This window comes from Peromyscus californicus, unplaced genomic scaffold (assembly GCF_007827085.1).
Source record: "Peromyscus californicus insignis strain IS unplaced genomic scaffold, ASM782708v3 Scaffold_9__1_contigs__length_137607984, whole genome shotgun sequence".
Taxonomy (NCBI): Eukaryota; Metazoa; Chordata; class Mammalia; order Rodentia; family Cricetidae; genus Peromyscus; species Peromyscus californicus.
Window position 1 is genome coordinate 110653102 of NW_026294617.1, and position 26902 is coordinate 110680003.

The 26902-nt window shown below is 40.8% G+C and overlaps 1 protein-coding gene across 5 annotated transcripts in view; it reads right to left on the minus strand.

Annotated features, from left to right (window-relative positions):
- Positions 1-248: 248 nt before the first annotated feature.
- The window catches only part of Tet2 (tet methylcytosine dioxygenase 2), an 85797-nt gene continuing 59143 nt past the window's right edge, over positions 249-26902 (minus strand). For 2 of the 5 annotated variants that reach the window (XM_052730158.1, XM_052730157.1), the window contains 9 exons: positions 21170-24429; positions 19363-19453; positions 18088-18181; positions 16529-16737; positions 13038-13188; positions 10642-10731; positions 8681-8818; positions 6130-6481; positions 249-4733 (listed from right to left, as the gene is read on the minus strand). In XM_052730158.1, the coding sequence (XP_052586118.1) occupies positions 3268-4733; positions 6130-6481; positions 8681-8818; positions 10642-10731; positions 13038-13188; positions 16529-16737; positions 18088-18181; positions 19363-19453; positions 21170-24383 (5805 nt within the window). In that variant the 5' untranslated portion in view covers positions 24384-24429 and the 3' untranslated portion in view covers positions 249-3267. Of the gene's footprint in view, positions 4734-6129; positions 6482-8680; positions 8819-10641; positions 10732-13037; positions 13189-16528; positions 16738-18087; positions 18182-19362; positions 19454-21169; positions 24430-26902 lie in introns of those variants that run through there. The other 3 variants (XR_008216283.1, XM_052730159.1, XM_052730160.1) reach the window with 3 other exon arrangements.

Sequence of the window (26902 nt, forward strand, 5' to 3'; positions counted from 1 at the left end):
AGCTGCTGGGATCACTCCATTCCTGATTACCTGTCTTTATGTGTGGAGGAAATAAATAGGGTGAAAGAGAGCAGAAAAGGGGGTGATGAACAGATACCCTGACTCGAGAAACAGCTTTGGGGTATTCATTTCGATTTAATTGAACATGTGGAAGAACTGTGTAAAAGGAACTGTAAAAAAAAAAAAAAAAACCACTTCGTCCCAATTTACCTTATAGAATAGAAACTTCTGCAATAGGATACTTCGAGTGCATTAAATAAATATAAATTTTATTAAAAACACTCACATAGCATTATCAGGAATGATATAATAAACAGCTTTCAAATAGCCTGCATAACATTACAATACTTACAGTATTTATAACCACCCTCAGATTTTATAAACAAACCCAGTATCTCATGAATGAAACTAAGTTAAAAAAATAATCCATAGAAAAATGCACACAGAAGCTCAATATCTTAGTGTCAAACTGCAAAAACTTTTCCTAAGTTAACAACTACCTTTGTAAAGTGAACTATCCCTCACTGTTCGTCAATCAGGATGAAAAAATTCATTCAAGCAATGTTGACACCATGCAGAAACACTTTCAAGTATGGCTCTGTAGTCAACCTACTCCTGTAGAAGCCAATCACTGGGCTGCTTTCCATTTGATCTAATTGAGAGGTTGCATGTCATTTAATTGCCTCTCTTCCTACACGACCCACCCTCTCTAAACCGCACTCCCTGCTCCTGTTGGCCAGCAGTTGGACAAATGACAGTGGGTGACATGTAAAAGCAAACATACCTTATTAATGGATGCCTCAAAATGGCCAAACGCACCTGCAGGAACCTGATGGTGTGGACTCAACATCATGGTGTGGAAACCATTAAACTTGTGTGTGTGTGTGCACCAAGCAGACATTTGGAAAGTTTTAATGACAAAATGTGACCAATTAATTACAAAGGTCTCCACTGATCACAAAGCTAATTGAAAAGCTGGTAAGCAACAGCATATTTAGGCCACAATGTAACAAGAGTCCTTTTGCACAGCACACCACCGGGTTCTAGGACTGTTTAAAGACACCCATGGACAGGAACCTGTAGGCATTACTAGATCAAAAACCTTTGAGGACTTGGCCAACAGCCACGTGATGACCTTTGCCTTCACAAGTTTCCCTTTATCAGGTCAGTGTATTCTATTTTAAATTGTTTACTTTTTAAAATCACTGAAACTCTCCAAACTTTAAAAATGCTTTTCTTTATAATCAAAAGTCAACAAGTTTACAAAATTAGTTTCAGTTATCAGTCCATGTACAAACAAAATAGGAGGGATTTGAAATAAGAGTTAAATCCCTGAAAAATATATTAACTGACAACTTTACATAAACACAGATGACATGTTGGCATAAGGAGAACGAGCTGAAATATCCCTGAATTTTTAGAACAAAAAGTTTGAAATTCAAGTTATACTTGCTAAGAAATCAAGTATTAAAAAACGGTATGTTTTAATAATAAAAAGACTTTTTAAAAATGGTGGTATACAATGCTATAAGCTTTCACTTAGTTCAATATATCCCATTGCCAAACTAGTGTTGAGGTATATGACAAGTAGGAACATCACTCAAACTTATAATCAATTCTTAGCTCACATTAGCATCTGTGTAGCAGTCTGAGTAGCACCATCGTGATGTGAATTTTGCTTCAATCTCATATATATATATATATACTATATATACATATGTATATATTTAATTTTTTACAGTACTAAAATACTAAAGCATTTCATTAAAAAAGTTTTGTTTTACAATTTAATTTACTATACAACTTTTATCTTTTTATACAAATTATGATTTGAAATCACCACAGCAAACCAGCTGCCTATTTTGTTTAGGGATTTTGTTTTGTAACCAACAGATTCACATGGACTCAACCCTGTCTACTCATCTGACGCAGGCATCAGTCCATTTCAGCTTCCTGGTAACTCGAACACTTGAGCAAAGAAATGACATTGCAATGCATGAGTCACACAGAGGCAGCCTGCTGCTGTCCTGAAGAATGTACAGACCCACCAGACAGCTAAGGTGGACAAGCTTGGCTAGCTCTGTAGCATTCAGCTAGTTATTGCCTGCATTAGCAGAGAATCTGAAACTGGACACACAGAAGCAATGAACTTGTATACCATTAGTATAGCATGTAAGATGAGCACCAGAAAGCATGTGTTTTGTGGACCAACACATCCGTTCAGCTCCGGTTTGGATTTTACAGGCCGTGTCAACAAAGAATACTGCTCATCACCAGATACATGGCTAAAAGCAAATGTTTTAAAAGCTTTCCTTTAAAAAAAAAATAAACTTTTAATCCTAACTGAAAGTAAACTTTTTAAAAAAACATCTCAGTACCTTAGCATTGTTCAAGTTGCCAAAGCTTAGGTAGGCAAAGTGCTTCTAAAACACCACTTAAAATATTTCAATATACACGTATTTGCACATATAAAAATGTGTATATGTATACATTATGTTTATAGTCCTACAAAGACATCACTGGATGAGCACAATCCAGGCCTTTAAAATGTCCACATTTTAAAAAGTAAGCTGTGTACGAATAAGACAGAAATGTAAATGGAAGGTACCCCAGTTCTTCAAGGGCACCAAGACTGCACTGGTAGCATGATAAAAAGGCATCAAATTCTTCAGCTATTAAAGACACCATTTTTGTAGCACCATTTCATGTAACACGCAAACGAATTCAGTGTTTTTCCATTATTCACGTAATCTTCCTGTAGCTACTTGGATAAATAAGTTAATATTAAGATATTACAGTAAAAACTGCATGCTAAAAAGCCACGATTCCAGTATTCGGTACATCATAGATCAGCACCAGATGATTCCTGCAACTGTCCTACTACAGTACTGTGTCCCATGACTAATGCAAACGGTTTCAGAAGTGGTCACATGTGTAGAGTGGGAAGGGAACATCTCACACACAAAAGACCATAGCCAATAAGAGAACCAGTGGTTTTGAAAATAGGAATTGTAGAGCGCTTTCTTCCCACCTTCCCTTTGCATAGGATGCTTTGGTCTTCTTCCTGAATGCCTCCAGTGACCACTTGGGAAGTCAGTGGAGATTAAGTGCAATGGTAAAATTAATCCCTATTTTGCTGGTGAGCTGACATCCCCCCCCCCCCCCAACACACACATACACACTGCATTTGTCATGGATGCTGTGACCTGCCCCTACTGCCCATGCCATGAGAGAGAGGTTGTTCTTGGTCTGGCATAAGGGACAGCATCATTTAAATGTGTTGTAAGGCCCTGTGACCCGAGTGCAGGCATATGGAGATGTAGTCACTGTGGAGTTTGTGGTCAGGGACCCTGTGTTCTCAGCAAGAGACTGGATGAAGCGCAGGTAACTGAGCTCAGAAGGTTCCTGCAACTCCGTGGGCTCACGTTTTACCCTTCTGCCGTGGCTTTTCTGAGACACATGGTCTGGTCCACACTCTTCCTCTTTCCCTCGGTTCTTTTCTGCCACTTTGGCTTCCCAGCAAGCCAAACCATGTTTTGGGTTATTCAGCCTCTTATGCTGATAAAATACAAGTGAGATCCTTGTGGGGTTAGCCCGATTAGGATTATTTACTTTGGTTGTGGCATGATTCTCTCGCTTTGCACACTCAATGAGAATTGATCCATGAGTTAGAGCCACAGCCACACCTCCAATGTCAGGATCCAGAAAGCAGTGCTCACTGTCTGACCAAACCTCCACAGAAGAAGCCTCCTCCACAGAAGAAGCCATGTCCTGGCTTGCTGCCCCAGGCTGCTTCTCCCGACTGCTCTCAGTCGGATTGGGTAGTAGACCTTGGGCAGAAGCAGTACTACCATGATTAAACCCTGGAAGCACCCTTGATAGCCCATTAACCGTGTGCAAGAGCATGGCACCCTCCTTGTGGAAGGCGTCGTCGGAGCTGTTCATCCTGCCCGCAGCTGCTGTGGTGTAGTTGTGGGTCGTGTGAGAAGGTGGATGATGCTCACTGTTTCTGAGGTCTGTGTTTGGATTGCTCATACTGTGTGGTAATCTGGAGGCAGCTCCCATGAAATGGCCATCCATCTCAGGGGTGGGATAAGCAGAAATAGTTGCCAGGTAGTGTACATTTGGATTTATAGGACAGTTGGTAAAGGCATCTCCCTGCATGTTTTGGTTTCCATAACTTAAGTACCTCTGTTGGTAAAATGTGTGGATTGGTGGGAGGTTCAGCTTGGTGAGATGGTCCTGGCTTGGATATCTGCACAGATCCCCAGGCTGAGACTGGGAGTAAGAACCTAAGAAAGGAGAGCAGTTGTCCACGGACACATTCCCATTGCACTGATATGCTGCATATTGGTTATTCTGATTGAAATGCCCAGGGTAGGGGTTCATGGGGTCAGAAGGACTCAAATATGAACTTGCAGCTTGAGATGAGGTGGGATAAAAGTTCATATGGTTGGCATCTCCATAAATATCTGAAGTGTGTGAAGAGCTTGGATAAGGACTAAGTGGATTGGGCCGTCTCGTGTATGGGTTGGTGGAGTAAGAGCCAATGGACTCAGACTGAGTGTTACTGGGCAAGATATGCTGTGGCTGTGGCTGTGGCTGAGGTGGCTGTGTCTGTAGTGGCTGTGGCTGTGGCTGTGGCTGTGGCTGGTGTGACTGCGGCACTTGCTGAAGGTACCTCTGGAGTGGCTGGGGCTGCTGTATGACTGATCCTGAAAGCCGCAATTGTTCTAAGGAGAGAGCAGGAACAAATACAGTGGGTTGTTATTTTAAGAGCTCTAGTGGAGATACTTATATACATGCAACAGCATTGGCAATCAATCCCCCCAAGCAAAGATGAACATTGTCAACATAATCTTTTGTGTCTGAAGTATTAGAATAATACGTGCTGAACTTTGAAAAAAAAAATGTGTTTCCAGAGTCACTCAAAATGCCTCTGCCTGCTCTATCTATCTCCCTCCCTTCCCTCCACTTAGGCCATATCCTCATCTTCTATGCAAACATAGTCTGGTAACGGGGGACTGGATTATAATAGTGCCCCCCTTACCTCTACTGTTCCTGGAGGAAGGGAACATGTTTATTTGACTCGACTCTCAAATATCTGGCATCTGACAGGACTTTGTTGTAGAATTAAAACGACAAGAAGAATGGCATTTATCTATACTTAAAAAGCATCTTAGTGGTTTTTTTTTTTTGGTTATTCGAGACAGGGTTTCTCTGTGTAGCTTTGCACCTCTCCTGGATCTGGCTCTGCAGCCCAGGCTGGCCTCAAACTCACAAAGATCTGCCTGCTTTTGCCTCCCGAGCTGGGATTAAAGGCGTGCGCCACCACTGCCTGGCTCTAAAAATCATCTTATACAACTGCAGAGAACACCTTGTAGACTTGTAAGCTACAAACTGGACCTGCAGTGGCAATTCTGAGACATGAACAGCTTTCCATCACAGAAACCAGTAAGAAAGAGATGTTCATCTCTCAAAGCAAAGAGGATTGGTTGTAAACAAATCAGTGGTCAAGCCAAGACTTTCTAAAAACTGGATTGCTGTTTAGTAGCTCTAATTGTAGACATAAAGCAAGGAAGGGGCTCTATGTCCATTCTTTAGTAGGACTACCACTCTTCTGATGAGTGTGGAACCTTACCTAAACCAGATCAAACCTGTCTGTGGAAAAATATACTCACCTTCCCCTCTATCCTGTAAATTGCATTTGCAAACTCATTTCAGTGCAGTACTATTTGAATTATCTGTATCTAGGCTTAATGACTTAGAGTTGTCCTAAGTTTCCTGTCTTCCCTTCTACTGTTTGTCAGTGTGCTGTTTTGCATTCTGAGAGGCTTTACTTGCATAGTTTCTGACCTGTTGAAGTCTTGTGACCTTCTGGCTCCATTGGATCTGTGTCCAAATGCTCCCTCCTTAACCTTGGTGAACTGTCAGTGCATGACTGCCGTTACTTTTGACATGTAAACGACCTGTATAATGTCTTTCCAGTTTGAGATGGGAGGTACACCAAACTCTGACAAGCCCAGTGCAGCCTCAACCTGGCCACTTGAGCAAAGACTGTGGTATAGACTCAGACCATGATTGCTGACAGCCCCAGGTACCAGCTAGCACATGTCACATGGAGTTTACCTGGCAGCTGCTTCATCTGACTTGCAGTTTCCATCTGCTTTGTACGGGAGGAAGACTTGTCCTTTTCAATCCCTTTCGAGCAGTTCTCCAGGGAAGCGAGTTTTTCAGCTGCAGCTTTCTTGGCCTCCAGTTTTCTTTGTCGGTCACTCTTGGCCCGCACTGCTAACTTTATCTTCTTCTTCCGAAAACAGGTCAAAACCTCAATAGACCCATTTCGTATCTTCTCCTGCTGACCCTCAGCACTCCCAAACTCATCCACAGGAGCAAGTATGTACATGGGCAAGACATGGAGCTGCTCATCCTCAGGCCGCACTCCAATTTCTCGATTGTCTTCTCTAGTGAGGGTGCACACCTGATGGGGAGGGGAAGATGTTCCAGGCTCAGTTGCAGGACCAAAACAAAGTATACATGCTAAGGTTTCTCCCTCCCAGTATCCACATGTGTGTTGGATCAAGGGCATGCATATAGATCTGCCTGTCATTAGTGAAGACAATGTACAAATGGAGGACATAGAGAACCTCACATTTACACTTTTTCAAGTCTATCTATCAGGAATCGCTATGAAGTGGCTGTTTGTCAAGCACTTCTAGCTAGAACTCAGGGAGGATCTGCTTCTTCCAGATGAAATGAAGCAATCTCCTGCTTCCCACATGACAGATCATTTCTTTCTTTCAAGAGGTTAACCATGTAAAGGATGACAATACAACACAGTTCAGCTTCCCTCATACCTGACTCCTAACCATCCATCCATGTTTAAAAAATTTACTATGCTCGGCCGGGCGGTGGTGGCGCACGCCTTTAATCCCAGCACTCGGGAGGCAGAGGCAGGCGGATCTCTGTGAGTTCGAGGCCAGCCTGGTCTCCAAAGCGAGTACCAGGAAAGGCGCAAAGCTACACAGAGAAACTCTGTCTCGAAAAACCAAAAAAAAAAAAAAAAAAAAAAAAAAAAAAAAAAAAAATTTACTATGCTCAAGAAACTTTACAGCCAGGCAGTGGTGGTACATGACTTTAATTCCAGAACTCAGGAGGCAGGTGGATCTTGGTTAGTTTGAGGCTAGCCTAATGTACAGAGCAAGTTCTAGGACTGGCAAGTCTACAGAGAAAGCTTGTCTTGAACCCTACCCCTACAACAACCCCCCCCAAAAAAAAGAAAGAAAAATTTACAAGATGCCAATTGACATAAAAATAACCTGGTCACAGATATAAAAATGAATGCGGGCGATTCCCCCTTAAAAGGAATGTGATCTTTCTAGATGAGTAATGTGAGGAATTGTGAAGAATGCTTTCCAAACTTCATGTCTCCAAATACATTTCCCTTGCATGTCTATCACTACACAGCTCTCATCAAGAGTGCCCTTCCGTCTTGCTGTAGAACCTGTGATCGCTCAAAGGCAGGCTCTTTCACTTCCCACTCCAATCACCTTGCTGGAATGAAGAACAGACGGCATGGCTGAGTTATTGTGTTTCTTCCACTTTACAGATTATAGCAGTCACCAATGGCTGGGGCTGACCAGGGTGATGAGCAGCTTGTTTCCTGAATCTAACTAGGACTGATAGCTCTGCATCAGAGCTTTATCTGTTTATAACCAAGGATGTGTTAATCCGTCGTGTCGACTGGAATATGTAGGCATCATCATGAGCTCCTTTGGACTTACTGAGCTTGTGTCATGAGCATTGACACTGAGTGTCAATTACTTATCACCTTACTATCTCACTGAGCCTGAAATACACTGATTTGGCTGGATAGCTGGATAGCAAGCTTTAGAGATCCTTCAGCCTCTACTTCCCCTGTGCTGGAGGAAGTGCTTAGGCATCCTTAGTCACCTGCTACAGCACTGGCTTTTTTTTTTTTTTTTTACAAGGCACAGGGGATCCAATTCAGTTCTGTCAGGCTTTCCTAGCTGAACCACTTCCTCAACTGCGCATTACAAACTGTGGTGGTGATAACATGCCGACAGTGATAACGTGCTTTTCATTTGTATTTCTCTGCCAGGAGAATCAGTACTTTGTCTTGCAAATGCTAGTGAAGGTGTGAGTGTGTGTTTTCTTTTCCTACTTGTTTGGTTATAATTCACTACATACTTAAAGCTGAAATTTAATTTTTTAAGATGTTTAACTGTATGTATGGATGTGTTGTCTATGTGTATGTTAGTATGACTGCAAAAACCAGGAGAATGTACCAAATCCTCTAGACCTGGAGTTAGAGGTGGCTGTGAGGCAGGCTGAGAGGGTGCTGGGAATGGAACCCAGGTCCTCCACAAGAGCAGCAAACACTTTAAACTACTAAGCTATCTCTCCAGCCCCAATTTTGGTTTTCTTCATAAGTCATTTGAAATAACAATGTATAGATATGATTTAGCTTAGTGCTAAGAATGCCCAAATTCTCATGTGGCTGTCCATGTTTCTCCTAATGTGCCACTCATAAGAGAGAGTGCTAGTTGTGCCCAAGGAAGGTCACTTTGGAACACAATTCACATCTCTTCTGAGCCAGCACCACACAACCCGGGCTTTTCACCAGCAGATGTTGCTAGGATCCTAGGGTGCCACTTACCACTGTGCAGCCATTTGCCATGTTGTGCAGGTCTCTGTGGGAATGAGCAGAGAAGTCCACACATGCAGTGACCCCGGAGAATGGTCGGCCTTCCTTCAGACCCAAACGGCACTCTGGAGCTCTGTGTTCAAATTCAATCTGAGAAGAATGTGTGTGTGAGTGGGAAGGTACTAGAGACTGAGATTATTTGATACTATTTTGTACTTTTATATCTAGAAAATAATGAAATGCCAAAAAATAGGGCACACAAGTTTCATTTGACAATACTGCTGAGGAAAAATGTGTGTGTATGTGTGTGTGTGTGTCCAGGCACATGCTTGTGTGATGCCAGGGATCAAACTCAGGGCTTCACACACTGAAGTAAGCACCCTACCCTGCCAGGTCCCAAATTTCTCCCTTCCCTTTTCTCCCTCCAACCCCCACCCTGCTCTTTCAAATTCATGGCCTCTTTTTCCACTAATTGTTAGTGGAAATATATATATACACAAATATATGTGTTATATATATATACACAAATTGCATATATTCCTAAATATAACCTGCCCATGAACATGTGTGAAAGTGGCATTTATGGAATTCAGTCTAACTTTGATCTAGGTATACCCACATAACATAAAAACAAAGTCAGGTCCATTCTCTTCATTCCCTGCAGTCTTTCTGCCAGTCTCGGGGGTTTTCCCTCCTACTCTCGCTAGACCCACCACAGACAAATGAGGATTGTATCACATTTAAAGTCTTCTACATAGTCAAGCAAACAACCCATGTAAAAAGAAACTGTATGAGATGGAAGAAAATCTGTATAGACGATACCTCTGATTATGGTTACTTTCCAAAATGTGTAAGATTGCTGCTTTTCAAATAAAAATTCTATCACTTCATCCTTTCTCACCTCCAACACACACTCAAAAAGTAGATTGATGGGTCCTATAGGCTGATATCACATGTAAATTTTGTACCAGATACTTAGGAACAGCTTTATCTCTGTGTGCATCCCTTCCTAGCTTTTATTATGTGACAGCTGCAGTTTGTGTTTTATATTTGCTTTTTAATTTATTTCTAAACACGTAGGAGTCACACTGATCTCTTGATGCCTCTGTGTGGTTATATTATAAACAGGTCTTCACATGGGTTCGTTGGATGATTTTGTTGTGGGAATCAATCTGGAGCAATTTCTGACCTCATCACCTTGCTAACTAGTGAGCCTAGTACTTGTGAAGTAAGCAAATCCACAATGCCTAGCAAAAATCTGACATCTGGACCCACCCATGTGTAATAAATGTAATGCACATTTTTGAGACAAAGATAATCTTGTGAAAACAGACTGCATAGTCAGGGTCACATGATGTAAATATATTCAACAAAATCTTCACAGAGAGGTAAATTAGTAGATAAAACATCAGTTAGGACTAAAAACTTGGTTTTTAAGGCTGAAAAGACCCAAGAGTATACCTTTTTGATGGCAAAATTCACATACTAGGAGCAATTCTACAAGTAGTTTTAACAATTAAGAGAAAGAGTGGGGCTGCAGGTCAGCTGTTAAGAGCACTCGCTGTTCTTGCAGAGACCCTACACCCACGTAGTGGTTTAGAGTTGTCTATCCATCATAACCCCGGTTCCAGGGGACCGTGTGTGTGTGTGTGTGTGTGTGTGTGTGTGTGTGTGTGTGTGTATTTTCTTCCATATGTATATTATATGCTGGGTAGCACTCATATACATTAAGAAAAGGAAAAGTGGCCGGGCGGTGGTGGCGCACGCCTTTAATCCCAGCACTCAGGAGGCAGAGGCAGGTGGATCTCTGTGAGTTCGAGGCCATCCTGGTCTACAAAGTGAGTTCCAGGAAAGGCGCAAAGCTACACAGAGAAACCGTCTTGAAAAAAACAAAAAAACAAAAATACTTCTGGACTGGATAGGTTATGAATAATAAACAAATATTTGACTCATCAATAATCACTTAAACTTACCTGATTATTGTATGCATCAGGTGCCATTCTTTTGTATATTGGAGCAAGTAAAGTAGCCAGGTTTTGAAAATGTGATTCTAGTTTCTCTTCCTGTACAAAATGATTCAACAAGTTAAACATGGATATATAAACCTGTGTGTGCGTTTAGACACAAGGCGTTCAGTTGTATTATTTCCAAGTGTAGTGCTTTTCTTTATATATCCTAAAATATGACTGCTTCTAATAACATTGCTACATCCTCAATACTCCATGCTGCAAGTTTTTTAGACAGGCTTTCTGAAGTGGCATGTGTTAATGTTAACACTCTGACGGTAAATTCCCACTGCCATTCTGACAAGACGTGGTCTCCCTGTGTAGCCATGGCTGTCCTGACATCACTCCATAAGTCAGGCTGGCCTCCTAATCACAGGGATCCGCCTGCCTCTGAGCTGCTGGGATTAAAGGTGTGCCCCACCACTCGAGGCACATTCTCACTTTAAAATTACTAATGTTAAACACAATTTTGGGAAGCTGGAGAGATAGCTCAGCTGTTAAGACACTTGCTGCTTTTCTAGAGGACCCCAAACTTGGTTCTTCTCACCTATGTCAGGGCAGCTCACAACCACCTGGAACTCAGTTTCAGGTGACCACATGCCTTCTTCTAGCCTCCACGGGCACCTTCATGTATGTGGTACATATACATTCACATCAATAATTATGCTTCCCACCTCATGCCCTGTGTGAGTGTGCACACAAATGACACGTACATCAGGAGATGCAAACTTTAGTAGGTGAACAGATTGCTGTACCACATTCCTGCCTGAGAAAATATCCTGACAATATTTAAGTCATTTATCTTTATTTAATATTATAGCTGCAGGTAACATTTCCCTTTTAGAGGAATATATTGAATTTAATAACCATGTGTGTATTTTAACTATATTTAAGATTCAATAGTTAGTGTATGGAATGAACTAATACACAAATGCCGAATATATTGAGGTTTTTGACAGTTGGCAAACTTAAATGCAGACTCAAATGTTCTTGCATCCTACAATTTACAAATTATGTTTTTCAAAGAATCTGTATTTTAAGAGATTAAAAAATGTGATGGCTTCAATAAGAAACCAATGCTCATTTTATTTTTAAGTGGAACATGTAAACTAAAATTGACCTATTTTAGTTGCTCAGATACATTCACTACAGTAACTTAAATCTTGTTGCTAAATATTATAAGCATGACTTCCATAATTCAGACATGAAAAAGAGTGACATCACAAATCCTAATTTAGTTTCCTTTAAAATGTCTTCCTTATGTTAAAAAATAGTATTTACATATATATATTATCTATAAAGCCACAATATTTTTTGTCCTTGTTTACAACATGATTCACATTGTCACAGCAATTCCCAATATCACAGAGCTTCAGGCAGGACAAATTTTAGTATGTAAATAATTCTTATCTGGTCTAAGATATTAATTATAGGCATGTTTTTTGTCCAAATACTCCATGAAATATAGTAATGTTAATGGAACCTCATCATTATACATACTAAATAGTGTAAAATTACATAGAGAAATCAAAATGCTATAAACATCAGAATCTATTATTGCCTAAACTGGGCATGGTGGTGCACACCTTTAATCCCAGCACTCAGGAGGCAGATTTCTGAGTTCAAGAAGAGTAGCCTGATCTACAGAGTGAGTTCCAGGGCAGCCAGGGCTACACAGAAAAACTTTTATTGAAAAAAAAATTTTACTGTATTACAGACTTTTTTTTACACAGAGCCAATTCTTTAGTCCAGCCTAGCCTAACCTAATTTAGTTATCACATGGCTATTCTGTAAAGACTGGTTAGTTTTTGTCAGCTTGATACAACCTAGAGTCATTCTGGAAGAGGCAACTTCAATTAAGAAAATGCCTTCAGTGGGCAGGCCTGTGGTGCATATTCTTGATTGATGATTGATTGGGGAGGGCCCAGCTCAATGTGGGCAGTGCTACCTCTGGTCCAGGGTGCTATAAGAAAGCGACCCAAATCAAGCCATAGGGATCAAGCAAACAGCACTCATTCATGGCCTCTGCAATGGTTCTGTGCCTCTGAATTCCTTCTGTAATCTCCCTATATAATGACCTACAAGCTTTAAGGTGAAATAGATCTCTCCTCCCTAAGGTGAACTATCATGGTGTTTTAAATCCCAGCAGTAGAAACCCTGGCTAAGACAACCCGCAGGGAGGAATAACTTATGGTGCTATGCATAGTTATGTTAAATTTATAAAATATTTTGTACTTATGGTTTAGCCAGAATTTGTAGGTTCATCTGAGATGAAATTCCTTCTGTTAATGAGAGTATGACAGGTCATCCATGCTCATTAATTCTATATGAAAAATAGGTTATATATTAGGAAACAAACCAACCTCTTTAGGATTATCTCCAAGTAGCTTAAATTTCCTTGGGTTCTTGCTTCTGGCATACTTACATCCATTATAGTACATGCTCCAAGAACAACCAAAAGAAAAGGAGGCACCACAGGTTTCTGGATCCAAGCCCTGACAAGCACAGTTTCTCCTGAGATCAAAGCACAAAATGCAAGATTATAGGTACACTACACTGTCTCCTCAGGAAGGACATCTAGCACCTTAGTTTCTGACAAACTTCACCGTTACCCTTTCTGTTACTGAGGCATTCTCATGTCTTAAGGAGATAGGGATTCTTTCTTTTTCTTTCTTTTTTTTTTTTTCCGAGACAGGGTTTCTCTGTGTAGCTTTGCGCCTTTCCTTGAACTCACTCAGTAGCCCAGGCTGGCCTCAAACTCAGAGATCCACCTGCCTCTGCCTCCCAAGTGCTGGGATTAAAGACGTGCACCACCACCGCCCGGCGAGGATTATTTCTACCTTTTAGTTTTTCTGACCGAGTATAACTACCTAGATTTCATGTAATTTTGTGTCAAAGATATTTATTTCCATGTATTGTTTGTCCACTTCAATTTTCTCACTTTAATGTTCCAAACTTTTTATTTTATTATTATTATTGTTATTATGATAATTTGATAATTATTATTATTATTCTTTGTCATGCTCAATTAAAATGCACTTGGTCCATTATTTATAAATGTATTGTTAGATACACAAATTTTGATAAGGAAGGGGAAGGAACTCATTCTACAATTTAAAGACAGAACAAAACTATTGATCTAATGTAACTGATGAACACAGATGGATAAAGTTTTGCAAATCATATTTAAGAACACATTAAGATCATACATCCTGGTAGAGTTGGTTTCATCCCAACAATGCACAAATAAGTTCAGATATCACATGATCTTCAACAGACATACAAAAAACCTTTGACAAAGTTCAGCATTCCTTCATGAGACGTTCTAATGAAACTAGGGATAGAAGGAACCTATGTCAAACACAATAATAAATGGTATAAAGTAAAGCCACAGTCAACATATGCTATATGGGGACCATTTCCTCAAAACAGAAATGAGGCAAGATTATTCATTACCACTCTTCTTTTTTAATTAAGTCAATGCTCAGTCTTTTCAGGAAAGCACAAAATAAAAAAAAATAAAATCCAGCAGTGGATTTTGGAAATAGCAGTACAGGTTTAGTTCCTATCACCCACAATTACCTATATAACTCGGGCTCCAGAGGTATCCAAGTCCTTTGGCATCTGTGGGTACTAGCAATTGCATGAACACATCCACACAGATAATTACTAAATAAATAAATAGATAAATGGCAAAGAAATCTCCTCAGCTTCTTTATATACCAAAAATGAACTTGACAAGAATGAAATAGAACTCCTATTCACAATAGTTTCAAATCAAATAAAAAAAATACAAGTGAATAAAATTAACCAAAGAGGTGAAAGTTCAAGACAATCAAGAAATTGGAGATATACTCATGCATTGGCATAATCAGTAATTGGCTATATTAATGAAAATGATCTAGAGTCAAAGCAATCACCAAATTTCAAATTACATTCTTCACACCCTAAGAAAAATGATTTGGTTCCAAACATTCATATGGAAGCATAAAAGTCCCAAATAGTCAAAATAATCCTAAACAGAAGCCAGCAATGTTGTAAGTATCATAATACCTGATCTCAAACCATGCTACAGAGTCATAGAAACAAATCAGCATGGTACTCATACAAAAACAGACATTTAGACCAGTGGAATAAGAATAGAGCTATCAATATTCAAATTTGAGAACTGCTGCCTGAATAAATGGTTCTGGGAAAATATCCACATGCTGCAGAAGAAAATTCTTTTCAATATGGATAAAAGTAAGGCAGTGGTGAAGGACAAATGCTCTTGTAGACAGCTTTCTCGTTTGAAGTCTTGGACCCCAGCCAGGAAGGGTATTGCTCACATTAGAGTGGGTCTACCTACCTCAATTAACCCTATCTATAGAAAATCCCTCAGTCATGCCCAGAAATATCTCTAAGGTGATTCTAGAGCCTGTCAAGTTGACAATAATCAATAAGTTTCACCTGAGGTAATCTTAATGATAGTGAGATTATATGGCTCAAGACAGGGATCAAATGTAGGATATTTTAAAGAACTGCAAAAACTAAATACTAAAACCAAACTCTCAGTCAATCAATAAGTGGGCTAGAACTGAAGAGACACACATTAAAACTGCTTTGAGATTGATTTCACATCACTCAAGTCAGAAAATTTTCAAGGAAATATATGAGACCAATGTTGATAATGTAGGAAGGTGAGAATGTGAACCTATGCCCAAAAAACTCAAGAGAACTATCATGTCATGGTCATGACACTCTTGGTATAATGTTTTAGACTGGTTTACATAATCATCTTTATTTCCACTTGTTTTCCTGAAAATAATTTCCTTTCTCTATGGGTAGAAATTGATTATGTGCATCCATCACATTTTTTTTCTTTTTTTTATTTGTTTTTTGTTTTTTGAGACAGGGTTTCTCTGTGTAGCTTTGCGCCTTTCCTGGAACTCGCTTTGTAGACCAGGCTGGCCACGAACTCACAGAGATCCGCCTGCCTCTGCCTCCAGAGTGCTGGGATTAAAGGCGTGTGCCACCACTGCCCAGCTGACATTTTTTAACTATTATTTATCTGTTGGTGGATATCTATGTTAGTTGTATTTCCTGGCTATTAGGCATAAAGCAACAAACAGCAAGTGTGAATGTGCAAGTAAGTATCCTTCCCTAAATCATTTCCTAAGTTCTTCAACAGTTGAGAATCTGAAGCCACTGTTCTGGTGTAAGAACAGTAATTCCTCAGCAAGTGTGCCCAACATGCCTTCACTTCACAAAATAATCCGATAGAAGTAAAAAACTTAAATGATTTTTCAGCCAACTGTGAGAAAATGTAGCAGGAGAGCCTTCCTGTACTTCAGCATCATGCGGAAATTCAAAGAGGAACAGAGAAAACATTGGAGAGAATTGCTTTGGCTTCATGCAGAGGGGACCAAGTTAAACCAACAACAGTAACAACTGATACACAGCAGTGACATATAGAACCGTATTGAAAGGGGAAGCCAATTTGTACTACAGAAGTGATGAACTAGATTACATAGAAAAATGATTTCAATTTCTACAGAACTTCTTACAAATCTTTAAGTGGTAGTCACATTGATAAGGAGTGTCAAATTATGGCATGAGAACTAAAATAGAAATTAGGGTAAAACTAATTCTACCTAAAGCCATGTGGGTGCAGACACTTAGATATTACCAGAAACTGCTGCTGAGTAATGACTTATGGTCTAAGTGGACAGAATATTCCTAAAAATCACTATAAATTATTCATTTTGAAATAAATAAAGCAAGTGACCTCACTTTATGTCAATAGACAAATTCAAGTCCTGCTTGAAACACAACTATATCCCTGGAGGGTAGGAAGGGTCTTAGCTCCACTTACTCTTCATTCAGGGCACAGCGCCGACTAGTGGGTGCACCGTGTTTGCTCAGGATCTCTGAACAATCTGTGTAGAGTTGGTCAGCCAGAGTCCTTGGGATTCCATCCCATATCGCGATGAGAATCACAATCACAGCAGCCTCACAGGTGTGGCCAGCTCGCTCTCGAACCAAGCACATCAACTTCTCCTCCTCGGTCATTCTTCGAAGCACCTGTGTGAATCAATAGCCCACCCAAACAGTCCCGCCCCACCCAAAACAGAACAAAGGTCAGCTGGGTCCAATAAGTATCCACTTGCATGTGCATATTTTTTCATGTCTTGATCAAAATTATCACCATCTGCCCAGGTATACAGTGAGCACCTAATCAACTACCACAAAAAGATATAGTACAAAATTACTCCTCAATGGCTAGAGGCCTGGTATAGTGGGGCAATTAAATGCTACTCTTGTAGCAAGAACTACAGAAAAGACATGTAAGGTCTTAGTTGAGGTTTTCATTAAGTGGCATTATAAATAACCTGGTGCTTAAAAGATTAAGGACTGTTTCTTCACAATCTAAGGACTATGATTTAGACCAGTGCTTCTTTTTTTGTTTTTTTTTTTTTTTTTTTTGGTTTTTTCGAGACAGGGTTTCTCTGTGTAGCTTTGCGCCTTTCCTGGAACTCACTTGGTAGCCCAGGCTGGCCTTGAACTCACAGAGATCCGCCTGGCTCTGCCTCCCGAGTGCTGGGATTAAAGGCGTGCGCCACCACCGCCCGGCCTAGACCAGTGCTTCTTAATCTTCCTAAGGCTATGACCCTTTGATACAGTTCCTCATGTTGTGATGACCCTCACCCAATCATAATTGCTTTTTTGCTACTTCATGACTGCAATTTTGCTGTTATGAGTCATAATGTAATAGTTATGTTTTCTGATGGTCTTAGGTGGCTCCTGTGAAAGAGTTGTTTGACCCCCAAGGCTCTCAACCTATACAGGTTGAGAACCACTGTTCTAGACCTCAACTACTAAATTATTTCAATTTAATGGTTTGTTCATGATTTTAGAACTACTCCACCTTAAGAATACAAGATTGCTGCGTGGTGGTGGCGCACGCCTTTAATCCCAGCACTCGGGAGGCAGAGGCAGGCAGATCTCTGTGAGTTCCATGAGGCCAGCCTGGGCTACAGAGTGAGTTCCAGGACAGGCTCCAAAGCTACACAGAGAAACCCTGTCTCGAAAAACCAAAAAAAAAAAAAAAAAAAAAAAAAAAAATACAAGATCACGGGCTGGAGAAATGGCTCAGAGGTTAAGAGCACTGGCTGCTATTCCAGAGGACCCGGGTTCAATTCCCAGCACCCATATGGCAACTCACAACTGTAACTCTAGTTCCAGGGCATCTGATACCCTCACACCAATGCACATAAAATAAAGTTAAATAAATTATAAAAAAAATACAAGATGACACACAGGATGTTCATTCCAACTGGCAATACTCTTTGGCTTGGGCAAGCCAATTCTTGAGGTTAGATGAATCAAAATGATCAAGACTGAATAGCAAGAGCACTGACATGCCACACTTACCCATTTAGCAATAGGACATCCCTGAGAACTTTTGCCTTCTTTACCCGTATAGACGACTTTTTCGATCCTAATAGCTTTACCCTTCTCTCCAAACCTTAAAGAAACACACACACACACACACACAAGCACACAATTAGTAGACTACTTCAAGAGGTAATCAAAATTAGGGGTTTAACTTATTAAATAAACATTCATCATTTTATTTATAAGTTGGTGTAAACCAAGTAATGGGTTGTCTTAAGTCTTTTCTTCAGCATCTAAATATACCAAAATTAGTTACTCTGCAATTATATATTGAGTAAAAATACTGGGAAAGCTATCTTTCTATATAAAGTACAAAATAAGTTAGTTTGCTCAATTCAGTTTTTGAAACCATATACCATTTGATTATCACCCTTTACTAAATTGATCTTACAACTTGGAGAAATAAGTTTTTAGAAATCTTGTATCTCTAAAGAAATCCGGCAAAAAGTATCCCGCTATTTTTAAAAGTCAGAACCCTAGAAATAGATTGTATTCCCTGTATTCCAGATGCTGTTTAGAAAGTGTTTAGAGAAATTCACTACCTCTGCCATGGTGTAGGACTACAGGTGAATTTCTACATAATAAATTACAAGTGCATAATCCACAAAGGAATGCAAGAATGGTACTGTGTGTGCTGCCCACATATATGAAAATACACTTTAATACATGTCTGCTTCTTAAGAGCAAGACAGAAAACAGCTCGGAGCTTTATCTATAGGAAAGAGGCCTTCTGAGTCTTTGACATAAAGGAATTAAGTGTAGATATCTTGGACTGATAGTTTTGAAAAGCAAATAGAGTCTCTTAGTTAACCTTTTACCCTTAAGGCTTTCTTCTGTAAGAGAAGGAACTCATTTGCAAAGTTAAGCCTTAAATCAATGATCCTAACTGCCTCCCCTTATTTCTTGGACACATCACCACGTGGCAGGAGAAGAAGGCTGGAGTGAGACCCCTTCACAGCCTGTGCCAGCACTGAGGCCTGGCAGGTTGGCTGGATGATTTTTGTTCGTGCCTGGGTTTTCTAGCATCCATTTCCAAATGGGCAGCCTGTGCCAGCTAAGCAACTATTGGTCCTGTCAAATATTGTGACTCTGTAGTGAATAGCAGTGTGTTGGGTTGGCAACCCTGGAATAGCTAAGCCTACTGATAATTACTTGATTTACAATTGTTTACTGCGCTGTGTGGGGGAACTGGAAAAACTGCTGTATACAAAGGATAAACGTTAATCTGCCCTGTGCCTTTGAGTTAATTACCTTTCTTCCATGATTGTTCTAATAGCTGCCACATTAGGACCAGCTGCTACATGGGTATAAAAAGGACCTTCATCTTTTTCAATAATTTGTTCTGTTGAGATAATAGAAGATTATTATTTTAGACCTCAATTATACTAAGTATTAAGGCTACATCCAAAGATTATCCCCCAGCTGCACATTAATGGCCCTAAGTAACTTTCATTCTTTTTCCTATAAATTAGAGTACATTGGTGGCTTGATCTATTAGAAAATGTGCCAAGTAATACATACACAATGGCTACTGGCAAATTATCACTACATTTCAGACATAGCATAAGAAATTATTTTAAATCAAGTATATAGACCAAATAAAAATAAAGGAATTAAAATATGTAATAAACTACAACACAAGTTTTCTAAATAGAAAAAAAAATCCAACATGAATCATGCTTGTCATTTGAAAATTGCACAATCTTGTCCTCTTCCACTCCAGATTAGTCAACTTGTTGAGTCCATGTACTCTACTCCTGTTTTCCCTCAACATTTAATGAGAACTGTTTTCACTGCTCTAAAGTTACTACTTTATGAGGGAATCCTCGAGAGTCCAGTAAAAAGGCCAGTAAGAGTAAATGTGAGAAGTTGGTGCTATGACATTTGCTACATGTTAGCTCTGTGAGGCAACTTATTAGCCACACACAGGGCAGAAAGACCTCCCCCCACCAGCCTACCAAGTAGACGGCGGCACAGTACATTGGGTACAACATGGTGGGGGGCACTGGACAGTAATGTACCCCGTCCTTCTAATGTCTTCAACTATACCTGTGGGGACCAGATACTATTGATGTCTTCCAGCTGCACAGCTATTACACAACACAAACTTAACAAAAGCCATGCTTAAAAAATACCATTTCTGTAAAAAAATAAAAGAAACCCACAAAAAGGGACACAAACCAATGCAGAGTGTTAAGTGAGAAGGGACTAAGTGCTTCTAAGGGAGCTTCTGCACGTACTCAATGCTATAGCACTAAGGGCTAACTAAGTACTTAAAGCCTTGTAACTAAGTACTCAGAACTTTGGTACTGCAATTTTCCAACTCAAGATTAAAGATAGTAACCTCTTCAATTCTCAGAAATCTACTAATCTTTAACTACAACTTTAAACATGGTTTTATGGCACTGTTTTGTTGTTTAAAAAGCTCCAGGAGTTGGAGGAAGAAGTTGTTTTTCCTGTTAACAAATTTTCCTGCCTATATGCCTCCCCTAAGAGATTAAAATAAATAGATCAAGGCTGGGCATGGTGATGCATGCCTTTAATCCCAGCACTTGGGAGGCAGAGGCAGGCCAGCTGATCTAAGTAGTGAGTTACAAGACAGACAGGGCTGAGAGACCCTGTCCCAAAAACCAAACAAAACAAGATCTAGGGCTGGAGAGATGGATCAAGCAGTTTGAATTCCCAGTACCCCATGGTGGCTCAGAACTGTAGTCCTATGGGATCCAATGCCCTCTTCTGGTGTGCAGACAAAATTCTAATATATACAAGCAAATCGTTAAAATGGTCTAAAATACATTTATGCTTTTTAAGATTTGATGATTAGAGGGAAAAATGAACATATTCAGTGGGTATTTTGGGGGTTGGGGGGTGGATTCAAGTGAAGTTTTTGCTTTGCATGACACAAGTGTCTGTGAAGACAAAAACAAGTTTTTATGAGCCTTTACAAATGGCTCCCAGACAGACTCCAGCTTTAAGCAGGAAGAAAAACTCTCAAATATGAAGATAATTAGCTAATTCTGGAAGACACCGTGTGCCTCAGTATGTTACTGGTGCTTACCTACACATCTGCATGATGGGAAGTCATATTGAGTCTTGATAGGTACTTGATTGTTGAGAGCGTTACCAATGGTTCTTTTGGTTGGCGTCTCATCTGCAGCTGGGGTATGGCTCTCAGATTCTGCAGCTTCGGTTTTGGTCGGACGAACTGTGATGGTGGCCGGTGTTTCTCCTTTGATTTGTTTTTGTGGTTTGAGAGTCAGAGTCAGGGACGCGTTGTCAAACAAGGAGTGGAGCTGAAACTGCTTCAGATGCTGCTCCATGGTCTCAAGGATGCTCTTGGGCACCCCATGACCACAGCGTGGTGGGGAAGTCTCTAGCTTTATCCTTCTGGGTATTTTTTCTTCGGGTGCCGACATGGGGCGTTTACAGGAAGAGGGTTTGGATCCAGGCTCAGTCTTGATTGGCCTGTGCGTCTGATTAGGACAAGAGTCAGCCTGGGATTGCTGTGTTTGTTGCTGTTCTTGCTTCTGTAAGAGGAGAAATCTTAGGGCAGCATGCTTCTGAATGTCCCTCTGAGGAGGGATCTGCATCTGACTTCCTCCTTGCTTGGGCACAAGGAGTGCCTTTGCTTGATTATGCACCAAGTACCTCTGCTGAGCAAGTTCAGCTAGCTTTGCTCTCTCTTTCTCTTGGCTTCTGCCTTGAAATCCCTGCAGAGCCAGGGCTTGTGGCGGCTTCTGTTCTTGTTCTGGAAAGCACCTGTGATGAATGTCCTGATTTTGAGTCACATCATTTGGAAAGTATTGCATGTTTTGCAGGTTTGGGGTCTTATTTCCTGCAAAGAGTCCAGGATGTTCAGGAACCGGATGTGTATCATTTGAACAGGGAGTCTGTAACTTGCTTATATTTGATTTTAAGATCTTCACATAAGGAGAACTTTTACTACTCATATTCTGTACTTGCTCCAACCCCCCTTGGGTATTGTTATGAGTTTGGAAATTACTTGATTTTGAGTATTGGTTTTCACCACTATAGCATTCTTCCACTTTAATCTGGCTGGTGCATGATTTTTCTCTTTGCTTATCACTGCTACCTTGGAGATGAGAGAAAGTCTGAGGCATCTGTTCTTCAGTCTTCCTCTGTAATTGCTGCTGCTGGCAGCTTTGAGGGAGATGTGAGTTCTGGGATGCTTGTGTTTGTGCTGCCTGCTTATGAGGCTTATGTTGTAAAAAGTTTGAAAATGGTTCAGTCTCTGTGGCCTGTTGATTCAAGTGCTCATCAGTGGAGGGATTCGCTCTTTGCTGGAGATGAAAGAGAGGAGCACTTGGGGCCTGCACGTGAGTGCCAGGAGAGGGATCTGCCTTGGAGATGCACTCCTGGTATGAAGTTGGCTGGAACTGTAGATGTTGGTCCCCCATACCAGGAGAGTGTCCTTGATTCATCTCCACTTGGTACGTTTGTGACTTCTGCTCTGGCTGAGCAGTTTTCTGGGTGTAAGGTAGACTTGCAAATCCTCCTGGCATGTTTAAATTTCTAGTGCACTGTTTAGAGGGCATCTGATTGGAAGGGCTGGCCTGATAACGAAGAACTGATTGAAACATTGCATCCTTATATTTTTGTGGTTGACGGTGCACTTCATGAAAATGAGAGGTCTTCAGTTCAATCCATCCGGGTTTCAGATAGCGCTGGACTGCCAGCACTGAATCTTGGGTTTGTTCCCTGTTTTCATCCTTCGGAATTTCTCGTTCCCTGTGTCCCATCGGATGCAGGTTGTGCTCTTGTAAGTCTCCACTGTGGCCATGATTTGGTGGGTAATACTTGAAATGTTCTGACATTGTTCTTGTCTGTTCAGAGCACACTGAGACACCATTATTCTGATGCCCTTCTGGAAGCATCAATGAGGGGTTGGATGTATGAACAGACTGATTCGGACTCTGGCAAGATGATGATGCCTTAGGCTGATGTTCTGTTTTCCCTTCCCTTAAGAGCAGTGCATTACTTAAGGGATGGTGGTGTTTTTCTCCCAAAGCCACATCATTCAGAGTGCCTTTCCGTTCCGAAGGAAGCTGAAGAATGACGGGAGAGGGAGAAAGAAGCAATCGTAATGGTGGAGTCATGGTAGTGGCAGAAGTGGAATCTTTAGTGAACACTGAGCTTTGCCTGAAGTAAGCACCATTGATTTCCTTTCGCTTTAAATACTGTTCAGAGCTGCCATGAGAAGCTTGCAAACCACTGTTGGAACTGGAACAGAATTCTTCAGCAAATAGCTTCATGTTTCCTTGGATGTTTTTGCTTTCCGCAGGAGATGGACCTATCTCCAAAACTGATTTTTGTTGGTGTTCTGGTTTCTGGAAGGGACAGGTACCTAGCACTCCAGCTGGTTTGCTGGTAGTATCAGCATCACAGGCCTCAGCCACCATGGCAGCTGGCTCCAGAGGCAGCTGGGAGCTTGAGGTCTGTGGGGAATTGATCTGCTCTGAGGTATGCGATGGTTGAGTGATCTCACTAGACAACTCATTAGTAGCCCGACTGTTCAGGGCATTTACATGAGATGTGGTATTCTGCACCGTAATGGAAACACAATCTGGACAACACTGAGATGCTGTTTTTTCCAGGAGTTCACCGTGTGTGTTTTCCACAGAAGGGGCAGAAACTGTAGCACCATTAGGCATTAGCACAACCTTGTTTTTAAGTAAAACGTTCCTGCCATTTTCCCCTTCCTGATTCTTGAGAATCCACAACTCTGTGTTTTCAACTCCATTGCAGTTACAAGTCGGGGCACTACTGATGGCTGTACCTGCACTTTCCTGGGCTACAGAGGGCACAGCTTCTCTGTTCTCGCTCAGACTGGAGACATTTGGCTGATGGCTGCTTTCACCTGGGTTTCTCTCTTCACTTGCCCCGAAGTTATTACCTTCTCCCTTAGCTTTGTGGTCTAGTTTCAATTTCTTGTCCAGATGGAGCCCAGAGAGAGATGGTTCACTGACAGTGCGTTTTATCCCTCTATTTTGCAAGCACCTGGAATACCCTCTGCCTTCATGTATGGAGTCCGGACTCTCACGACTGCTCTGGCTGCCTTTCATGGGGGGTAATCCATAAGAGCTTGCGGAGGACTGCCACTTGATGTCAGCATTTACTTCTGGATGATGTCTCTCTGCTAACGGGCTTCCAGTCTGGAGTTGAGGTTCTGTCTGGCATCTGGGAGAAGGTGATGGTATCAGGAATGGACTCAGTCTGTTGCCCTCAGGATGGGTGGTTCTGTCCTGTTCCATCAGGCTTGCTTCGGGGCCATCCACAAGGCTGCCCTTTGAATTAATCCTAAAGAACACAGACACAGAAATTGAAAAGGCATTACAACACCACCAATACCTACATCTAGCAACTAGATACTCATTTTCATGTTTTAGCAGCCAACAGCTACTCTTGTCTTCCCAGCATGGAGAAAAGGAATAATGGAATCTCAGATTCTTTGAGAAGTTTATTTCACCAGTAAGTAGTATCAGAGAAAAATCATTTTCTCCAGCAATTTGTCCCAATCACTTACTGGAACTGTCATTTCTGCTTCCCTGTGTATTCCTTGAATCGTCTATATTAAAATCCACTCAGTTCTATTTTGTCTTATAATCTCTGTAACAGTTCTTTGAAACTGGATCCTCCCTGAAGTTCAAGGCTGCCTCCAATTTGTTATCAAAGATCAAAAAGAATATTCTAAAATCTAATTCCGGTATCTTCCCTCATCATACCTGGTTAGTTCTGCCTGACCTCTATCAGTGGTTTTCAAACTCTTCCATTTAACAGGGAGGGGCATCACATCTCATTTCAGTGTGGTCCATATACTATGGGGTGATGCAGTGAAAGATGCAGCTTTAAGACACCCATTTGGCTATGGACTGAAGTCAGTGCAAGGTGATATGTGCAGCATGCAGGAAGCGCTCCCCAGGTTCAACACTCAGTTTAAAACACAAACACACACACACACACACACACACATACATACACACACACACACACACACACACACACACACACACACACACACACGACCACCTCCAAGCATGCCACTTCTAGGTGATTTTTCAACAAGAATAGATGCCCACTTTAATAAAGATACCAACTTGAATAAGATTCCCTGTCTAGGGCAGGCGAGATAACTCTGCGCGTTAAGGGCACTCGGCACTAAGCTGATGACTTGAGTTTAATTTCCAGCACCCAGGTGAGAGGAGTGAAGTCCTACAAACTGTCCCCTGACTTTACACCTGTTGTGGCATACATAGTCGGGGGAGCACTATTTTCTGTCTGGACTAAAACAGTGTTGTACTAGGTTAGTAGTTACTCTTTAGACAAGTGGAACAGAGGAAGAAATAAGGTAGAAATGCTGAAAAGCAAAACTACAATTATTTATTATTAGATTTAGCAGGACACAGTTGCTCACATGTTTAACCCCACATGGGTAGGGGGATGGATGAGTCGACAGGAGTTCCAGGACAGCCAGGGCTATACGTATACTGAGACTGTCTCAAAAAGATAATATATTATACACTGGTCAATGACAAGAACCAGCTTAAAATGCTGTCATCACCTCTAAAGATTTAGTAAAGTAGCTCCCAAAATGCAATTATAGCCTCAAAACATAAAAGCAATCCGAAGCTTTATGGCAATAAAATATTGCAGTTGTAGCAGAACTATAAAAGCTCTCTCTATGTATGTGCAATAAGATTGCCATAGGACAGAGTTGAGGAGTGAAAGAAAGGTAGGGAAGGAAATACAACCCACAGCTAGATGTTCTGAGAAAGGACGGCAGCCAGTCTGGTGGGCAGCATCTCCACTCTATGTCCCCCCAAGTTTCTCACTAACGTTTACCTAGAACCTCCATCTGCAAACGTAGAAAGATGCCTTACTCGTTTCAACAATGGCTGTCCCAACAATTTACAGATCTTATTGATGAACTGTATATGATTTCTAACTTTTTGCTGCATAAAAATAGAATGCTTCGACATACACAAAACCTGAGTAACAAATACATAAATGGACGGAAAAGCAGCTGAAGAACAGCAATGGGAAGGGGATTGCTTTTAATTGTCTTTTTATACTTTTAAGTGTGCATTACTTAATAAAATTCAAATTGAAAGATTTTCCTCATTGCACAAAGAAAAATAGTATCTTTCTCTATGTTCCAAATGACAGGAGAGATTGACATCACCTAACATAGACATGAATACATGGTCACATTCAACTCCTGCACCCTTGCGATATATATATATGACTACTTTAAGTTGAAATGTGCCATAAGAATGAAAAGAACCACTGGATTTCAAGCATCTCTGAAAAAAAAAGAAAAGAATGTAAAGACCTCATTTTTTTTTTTTTTAAATAACCATTATGGGCTAGGGATGTAGCTCATCTGCTCGAGTGCTTGTCTGCCATGTACAAAGTCCTGGCTGGCTTCATTCAGTCCCCAGCACCACATTAACCCGGGCAGATGGCAGGTAACAAATAGTCCTAATAACACTCCAGAGGAGGATGAGGGCAGGATAATCAAGGTCACGGTTGTCTTCAGCTACATAGTGAATTTAAAACCAAAATGTCTCAAAAATTAAAATAATAAATTATGTTGCATGACAGTAAACAGAACCAATTTTCCCTTTTGGGGAAATTTCAAGTTCCACATCATGTATTACATCCTATTTCTTTTGGGTTGTTCTGGGATTGAGGGAGGGGAAGGAAAGAAAAGATGTACTCTTGGCAACTGTACAACCAATCCACACACACAGCAATCAACTGTTATTTACAG